The sequence below is a fragment of the Chiloscyllium plagiosum genome, chromosome 26 (assembly GCF_004010195.1).
Source record: "Chiloscyllium plagiosum isolate BGI_BamShark_2017 chromosome 26, ASM401019v2, whole genome shotgun sequence".
In the NCBI taxonomy this organism is placed as follows: Eukaryota; Metazoa; Chordata; class Chondrichthyes; order Orectolobiformes; family Hemiscylliidae; genus Chiloscyllium; species Chiloscyllium plagiosum.
In genome coordinates, this window is record NC_057735.1 from 27,544,037 (window position 1) to 27,553,031 (window position 8,995).

The window sequence follows — 8,995 nt, forward strand, 5'->3', positions numbered from 1 at the left end:
AATGTAATGATTTGTAGATTTAGAGGTGGTTACACAGCAGGATCAGTCATCTGGGTTACTGTCAAGAAAAGTAAGAAGGTAGTCCAGAAGTCTCCTGTGGCTATTTGTCTCAAACAGATATTCTGTCTTGGGTACTGTTGAAGGGGATAACCTGAAGGGAAAAAAAAGTGGCATTCAGATCTTAGAACATTAAAGGTGTTTTGGAAAAGTGTAACCAAGGTTGGAATCCTGAACTGAGGTGCTACCATCCAACCATTTTATACTTTATGAGAGAGAATACCTATTAGAAAATGCAGACCAGAGCAAGTCAGAGAACAACAAAACTTTGAAGTATTAAACTGCAATTATTTCAGTGCAAGATACTTGCAGATAAAGCTTCTGAACTCTGGGCATATATGGGACTGGAATGTCACAGCCATTACAGAAACTTGGCTGAGGGAAGGACTGGACTGGCTGATCAGTGTTCAGGCTTTTAGATTCTAGAGAAAGGGAGACAAAAGAGGAGGGGGATTGGTGTTGTTGATTAAGGAAAATATTACTACTATACTTAAAATATTTAAGGGATCATCCAATGAAGTCATATGGTAGAAGTTCGAAATAGAGGGATGATCACTTTGGGATTATATTATAGGCCCACCAATAGTCAGAGGGAAAATTGAGCAAATATATGGAAAGATCTCATGTAAGAATAATAGGGTTGTAATAGGGGATTTTAACTTTCCAAATATTGACTGGGACTGCCGTAAGTGTTAACAGTTTGGATGGGGAAAAATTTATTAAATGTGCTCAAGATAATTTTCTTTATCAGGGTATGTAAATGTACCTACTAGAGAAGGAATAAACTTGACTTTCTCTTGGGAAATAATGCAGGGCAAGTGACTGAGGTGTTAATAGGGCAAAACTTAAGGATTAGTGATCATAATTCTATTAGTTTTAAAATAGTTATGGGAAAGGATAGGCCTTTCATAAAAATTCTTAACTGAACTAAGGCAGATTTTAATGGTTAGGAGACAGGAACTTTCAAAAGTTGATTGGAATAGACTGTTTGCAGGTAGAGATGACTGTCAATTGGGAGACTTTTAAAAGTATGCTAAGAGTTCAGAGGCACTATGTTCCTCTTAGAGTTAAGGCTGGTAAGAGTAGGAAACAATGGATGAATAGGTATTGAGGTTATGGTCAAGGGTAAGTTATATATTAAATATAAACAATGGGATTATCTGATTCTCAAAGTATAAAGGGTATAGAGGCATTCTTAAGAGGGCAAAAAGGGAATGTGAGATAGCCTTGGCAGTTAAAATCAAGGATAATCCAAAGAGAAACTAAGGAGAGCATGAAAAATTAATTAGAATATCTGTGTTGAATCTCTGATGGCAGAGATACTATCTTCCCTCAGCTTTTACTGTAGACAAGGAAATGGAGATTAGAGAACTTGGTGGAAATAAATATTTAGAAAACGGGGAGGTGATAACCCTGTGGTATTATTGCTGGCCTGTTAACCTAGAAACTCAGGTAATGTTCTGGGGGACCTGAGTTTGAATCCTGCCACAGCAGATGGTGGAACTTTAATTCAATAAAATTCTGGAAATGAGAGTCCAATAATGACCATGAAACCATTGCTAACCTGTCAGAAAAACTCATGTGGTTTACTTATGTCCTTTAAAGGAAAGAAACTGCCATCCTTGACTGGCCTGGCCTGGCTTACATGCGACTTCAGAGCCACAGGAATGTGGTGGATTCTTAACTGCCCTCTTGGCAATTAGGGTTCAGCAATAAATGCTGGCTAGCCAGTGAAGACGTATCTTGTGAATGAATGGAAGAACAATCCATGTTACAGGCAAGTAAATGCTTGCAGCTTTAGAAAACAAAGGTGGATAAATCTCTAGGACCTGATCAGGTATATTCTCAGACATCATGGGAAGTTAGAGAAGAAATTACAGGCTGCGTAGCAGAGATATTTGCATCATATATCACAATTGTTGAGGTACCGGAGTATGGCTAATGTTAAGTTTTTAAGAAAGGCTGCATGGAAAAGCCAGGGAACTGTAAACCTGAGTGATGTCGGTGATGGGTAAGTTGTTGGTGATTCTGAATGATAGGATTGACGTGCATTTGGAGAGGCAGGGTCTGATTAGGGATAGTCAGCATATCTTTGTGCAAGAAAATTGTCTCAAACTTGTTTGAATTTTTTGAGGAAGTAACCAAAAGGATTGAAGGCAGATTGGTAAATGCAGTTTATGTGGACTTTAGTAAAGCTTTTGACAAGGTTCCTCATGGTAGAATAATCACATGATTCAGAGAGATACAAAATTGGCTGGACAGTAGGAGACAGACAGTGATTGTTTTCTGGACTGGAGGCTTGTGAACAGGGGAAAAAGTTACCTAAGTTTATGAAGAGATCTTATCAGTTGGGTCAATGGGCTGAGGAGTGGCAGATGGAGTTTAATTTGGATAATTACGAGGTATTGAATTTTGGTTAAACCAAACAAGAACAGGACTTGTACAATTTGTGGTAGGGCTCTAGGTGTTGTGGAACAGAGACCTAGGGGTTCAGGTACATAATGCTTTGAAATGTGTGTCACGTAGATAAGGTATTAAGATTACATTCAGCCCACTTGCCGTCATTGCTCAGATCTTTTGAGTACAGGATTTGGGACATCATATTGAGGTTGTACAGAATTTTGTTGGGGCCTCTTCTAGAGTACTGGCTCACCCTACTATAAGAACGATATTAAATTGGAGAGGCTTCAGAAAAGATTTACCAGGATGTGGCCAGGAATGGAATGTTTGTTATAAAGATAGCCTAGGACTTTTTGACTGGAGTTTAGGAGGTTGAGGGGTGACCTTTTATAGAGGTTCATAAAATCATGAAGGGCACTGATAAATTGAATAGCAAGGGTCTTTTCCCTAGGGTGGAGGAGTTCAAAACCAGGAGGCATAGTTTTTAAGATGAGAGGAGAAAGATTTAAAGTAAATGAGCAACTTTTTTTTTTAAACACAATGGTTTGTATGTGGAATGAACTGCCAGAATAAGTGGTGGATAAAGATACAATTAGCTGAATATTTTTAAATATTCTAAGTACACGAACAGGAAAGGTATGAAGGGATATGGACCAAACACAGGGATGTTACTAGTTTAGTTTTGGAATATGGTCAGAATGGACTAATTGGACCAAAGGGTCTGTTTCCATGCTCCATGACTGACTATAACCATCACCACCAAATCAAAAGTTTAATTTACCAGCACAAATTGTTTCAGCATACCTGATGTCTCTTGGATTTTAATTATCTGCTTGTACTGCAAATGTACATCTAATTTGCTGGCAAACATTAATCAATAATAATTGTTTGCACTGGTACTCAATGTTTACGTTACAGGCTACAATATATGGAAGTTCAGCTGTGTCTGTTAACTTCGGTCACAGATCAGCCTTGGTCTGACTGAATATCAAGAGATGTGGGGGATAAATGCCATCTTTCTGTTCTTAAACTATAGCCTGTGAGTTTTTCTACCATCCTTGGATCCTCATTGTCTTTCACACTGAAAGTTGTAGTCAGTCACATTTTCATTTCCCAGATATTGTGTAATATCAAAGAAAGATTGCAACTCCTGGCAAGTTAGTCAAATCAGCTGTTGGATTATCCCAGTCATAATAAATTAAGAGGTAAGAAGAAAAACTTAAGTTTCATATTTATTGAGGATTTACTTTCAGAACATTTTGAACAAATGTTCTAAACACACTGGTATTTTTCATTATGCCATAATTACTAACTCTCAGAAATTTGCTTAGGTACAATCAAGTGACAAGTTGCTTGATGCACAATTCAATTAAAGTAGTGAAGGGCAGGGTAGAAGTGATAAATGACACATTAAAATTGAAAACCCAAAAAGGTGTGTTTTTCAAATAAGTGCCCAAATTCCAACATTTTTTCTAACTGTAAAAGTAATTTCTCTCTAGCCCATATGCGTCAAGTTGAATGCAATGACAAATAATGTAAGTCAAGTAATTATCACAGCCTCTAACATCCAATTAAAATATCTACCAAAACACATTTGGCACAAAACTTTCAAATTAAGTGCCCAAAGTATTGAATAAATTAAACCATTTAATGGATGATTCAACCTTAAGTTTTAATGTAATGGGATGAAACAACTTTTCCCTCAATGTTTTGTGACCGTGCCCATTCAAATCTGCTTAAAGTACTTTGGAAGGTACTGGCTATGGTGATTAATTTGTTGAATATGAAATGACAAAGGGCAAATGTCAATAGATTTCACCATAGTTTACACACATATATTGACCACAGAATTCTATAAAACTCAGGCATAAAAATGATCTTGGACTATATAATTGTTGCTGATTAAGGGCCTTCATATCAAAGTAAAATATGGAATATACCATATATACATATATTTCAAGGCTAATCGCAGAAAATCATTTTATACATTCTCAAACTTTCCACAATGACCTTTTGTAATCACACCAGTGCTGCAATAACTCTGATCAGCCACCTTTTAAAAAATATTGTAATGTGACTACATATAAGATGGTGTGCTCTTCACAGATGTCTGGAGTGACTTATTTGTTAACACATCTTTTCAGCATCCACAAAGTTAGAGGTATTGCAATGGATTTGTCATTGATATTGTCGATATTCGCCAAATGATGCAGTTTGTAGCTGAGTTGGTTCGTCTACAAACTGTGGACCTACAAAGTGAAAAAGATAATTTCAGTTTTAATAAAGAAAACACTTTAGCTTCTCTTTTGGCAACTGTGGAACAAACTCATTTTAGTTCAACCCTCATTAACTTCATGCACTTCTAATATGATCCAATGCCACCAAAAGTAGTTATTAACTTTAGAATTTTGCAAATTAGTACATTACCAACCAAGGCAACCACTTGAGTTCCTTGGTCTTTTCAAACCACTTTTCTATTATAAAACTACCTGTATGCAATCTTATAAATTATATCTATAAATTGGATTCAGTTTTACTGTAATAATAAATAATCATTCAAATCTGGCCTTCACAGCTCATGGTAGTTGCTTTAATCTTTTTATATGTTTGCTTAATCCTAAGCTTTCCAGGTCTATGTAAACAATCAAGAATCATTCTTTTTACCTAGCTGCTAAGTTCAAAGAGCCAAGGCTGAAGTTCCTGGCTGGAAATTCCTGCATAGGGTGTAATTGGTGATCCAGGCCCAAATTACACAACGCTATTTTGGTTCCAAACTTTGCTCAATTACTTACATATGTGAGGAAAATCTTTCATCCACACAGGTAGTGTTTTAGAACCGAATTGTTAACTGCATTACAAACATGTATTATTTAAATGGAGAAAAACAAATGGATTTGTGGGTACTTGTGCACAGAACAAAGTTAGTACACAGATGCAGCAGGTCATCAGGAAGGCTAATGGAAAGGTGACTCATATTTTAAGGGGGTTGAAGTGTAAGAGAAGGGGAATCTTAGTGCAAGTATACAAGCTACTGGTGAGACCACATCTGGAGTACTGAGAGCCATTTTGGTTCCCTTAGTTAAGGCAAGACTTTATTACAGACAGCTCACTAGGATGATCCTTGCAAGGAGGGATTGCATTATGAGCAAAGATTAAACAGATTGAGACTCTACTCTTGGAATTAAGAAGAATGAGAGGTGATCTCAATAAAACATACAGAATTCTTAAGGGGCTTGACAAGGTAAATGCTGAGACAATGTTTCTCCTTATGGGAGGGTCTAGGACAAGTAGGCGCAGTCAAGTAAGGGACACAAATTTCAGACAGATGAGGAATTTCCTCTGAGGGTTGAGTGTCTTTGGAACTCCTTGCCACAGAGAGCTGAGGGGGCAGATAGGTTCTTGTTCAATAGGGTTATGGGGAAAGGACAAGAAAGAAGACGTGAGGAATGTCAGATTAGCCAAAGCCCAACTGAATGGTGCTATAGGCTCAAGGGGTGGAACATCCTGCTCTTGCTCTTATTTCTTGTTGCCTTGATATATTTGAGTGCCAATCTGAGTTTTATTTACACAACTGAAAGGGGACTTAACACAGATTATTTCCAACTGATGTCTAGAGCATCACTTGAATATTCCAAACTTAAATATTGGAAAAAGACTTTAGTATAGAACAGTTAGTAAGCAAATTAAAAAATCTGACAGATTCTCAGGAAAATTCTATTTAAAAGAAGTGCAACCTCACAGAAACTCCATGCCCTTATGGTTGCATTTTTTGGGGTGGGAAAAAGCTTAATTGTGTGTGTAGATCACAAATGGTGCATTTGTCTTACGTCTGAACACCAGCTATAAAGGTTAGACATCCTTGATGTGAAGCATTTTAATTGAATTAAAATTATTTTACCAATTGAAAGCTAGAATTTGTCTACCAAGTTATTCACAGGATTACTAAACCAAACACTCATTCATGTTTTTTGGATAGCATATTTCAGCTATGAGGATTATTAGATTTGAAGTAATATCCATTTGCAGAAAACAGCTGATATTTGGAATATTAATATTTGTACTGTCTGAAATAAAACTTTTTGATCATTCCAATACAAATGAGCTTTAATACATGGACATAACTCAATCTGGGAAGGTGCACAAATGCAAAAGGAAGAACCCTAGCACTGCAGCTTTCTAGTGGGTTCACTGAAAATGCATACAGTCCCTACGGTGTGTAAACAGGCCATTCAGCCATAGAGTAATAGAGATGTACAACCTAGAAATAGACCCTTCAGTCCAAATCATCCATGCCAACCAGATATCCTAAACTAATCTAGTCCCATTTGCCAGCACTTGGCCCATATTCCTCTAAACCCTTCCTATTCATACACCCATCCAGATGCCTTTTAAATGCTGTAATTGTGTTAGCCTCCACCACTTTCTCTAGCAGCTCATTCCATACACACACCATCCTCTGTGAAAAAGTTGCTCCTTTGGACCCTTTTATATCTTTCCCCTTTCATCCTAAACCTATGCCCTCTGGTTCTGGACCAAAACCTGGTCCCTGGCACTGAGAGACAGGATGCTAAACACTTACAGTTGTCCAAAACAAAATTACTTATACAAAAGTATTAATATAGCATTTATATTTGCTGGTAATCTCATTTATTGCTGATCTATTTGTATTCACAACTAACCTGTTGGAAATTGTGTTGAAGCAAATCGTGTGAGCATTATTCCAGCCCCTTCAATCAAGGCAAGAAGTATACCTCCCATAGCAGCTGATCCCACCATTGCCACTGGACCATCTAAATAAAAGTGCCCACATAGTTGAATTATTCTAAATACACAAATACAGAGAGAATACATTGTACTGATGTTTTACGAGGCAATTTTCAAGAGAAGAAATAAAGCTAGCACTCTTGTTTTGGTAAGAGCAAAATACTGATGCAGAAAATCTTAAATAAAGCCAAAAAATGGAAAAACTCAGCAGTTTTGGCAACATTTATGAAGGGAGAAAGAGTAAATGCTTTGAGACCAAGATGACTTCTTTTGCAAGTATAGACTGCTTTTCTCTCCACAGATTCTCATAGACATGCTAAGCTTTTCCAACATTGTGTTTTCATTCTTCTCTAGGTAGTTGAGGGAAATGCAGTGGCTATGCTGGCCATCAATTTCTAGAAAACTTTTGATAAGTATCACATAGAACACTATTGGGGGAAAAGAAAGAGCATAAAATTAAGAGAACATAAGCAATTGATCAAAAAGCTGATTAGAAAGGAAGAATTAGTAAAAGGTGGGCAGTTTCAAAGTGGTTGGAAGTAGTTACTCATGTCTTACAAAATCATGTTCTGGGACAACAGTCAGTCATGATACACAGCAATGATTTTAAGAAGAAGCGAGAGAACTAGCATTCCAATTTTCAAACAATACTGAAATAGATACATACTAACTGCATCTGAGGACCATAAACAGACTGGGATATTGATGGATGATTGAATAGATTAAAAAGTGGGAAACAAATTTTAATTACATCAAGTATGAGGTAGTATTTTTGATTTATAAAAAGAAACCCTGAATTATCTATCATTGGAAAGACGTGCAAAGACAGGGATTCAGAAGTCAGATTTTCAACGCATTAAGCACATGGTCTAAAGCGACAAGGACAATGGAATATTGCTTTATGGCAGGTGTCTTAAAATTTAAAAATTAAGACAGTTCTGAATCCAATTTCTGTCCTCAAACAATGGGAAAGATGCCAAGGAAGTACGAGAAGATAAAACATAGGCGCACTCGGATAATGCTTGTAATGAGGAAATTAATTATAAATAAAGACATGAAAAATCAAATCTATTTTCATCAGAAATGAAAAATACAGGAATGATTTTATAGAAATTTTAAAATGTTGAAAGAAAAATCTAGCAAATAGAAATACAATTTCTAGAGTTAACAAGTTAACAATACAGAGCTGCAAGATTAAAAATCAGGACAGAGAGTAGAAATAAGCCAGGTTGTACAATGCACTATTGAAATTAGCAATTTAATCAATGACCGTGCCCATTTCTGATAGGTTAGATGGATGAATCAAAGAGGGATACAGATAAATGAAAATGGGGCAGGTACAGTACACAGAACTGATCTGAAAAATAAACACTAATTGTACTAATTAACTATTTTTAATATTCTAGAAGTAGTTAACAGAGGACCATAGCGCTGTTCGCTAATTAGACAGAAGTGACTAGTTTAATGAGGGTCACACAAAATTATCATGGTTACCACAAAATAGGCTGGTATTTTTGATTATAACCTTCATGATGGAGCAGTAATATGTTTTTCATAACATGCACAGAATACAGCAACAGCACTTTGTAAAATTCAAGTCCTCCTACTGACAGGTATTAAATATTGCTTTTATGCTGCCTTTAAGTGGCAGACATCTGTTAAGTCAAAATATTCATACTTATAGTCAGTTTTATAGCAAAAAAGGAACTTGTTTGAATTTAAAGCCTCTTAAGATTGCTATTCTTTTCTAATAATACCAATACTTTGTTGCACA

The 8,995-nt window shown here is 36.3% G+C and overlaps 1 protein-coding gene across 1 annotated transcript in view; it reads right to left on the bottom strand.

Annotated features, from left to right (window-relative positions):
- Positions 1 to 3,676: 3,676 nt before the first annotated feature.
- Positions 3,677 to 8,995, bottom strand: part of timm17a (translocase of inner mitochondrial membrane 17 homolog A (yeast)) — a 43,422-nt gene continuing 38,103 nt past the window's right edge. The window contains exons 5-7 of the mRNA XM_043716243.1: positions 7,553 to 7,649; positions 7,137 to 7,312; positions 3,677 to 4,706 (exon numbers count right to left, since the gene is read on the bottom strand). Coding sequence (XP_043572178.1) covers positions 4,636 to 4,706; positions 7,137 to 7,312; positions 7,553 to 7,649 — 344 coding nt within the window. The 3' untranslated portion in view covers positions 3,677 to 4,635. The remainder of the gene's footprint in view (positions 4,707 to 7,136; positions 7,313 to 7,552; positions 7,650 to 8,995) is intronic.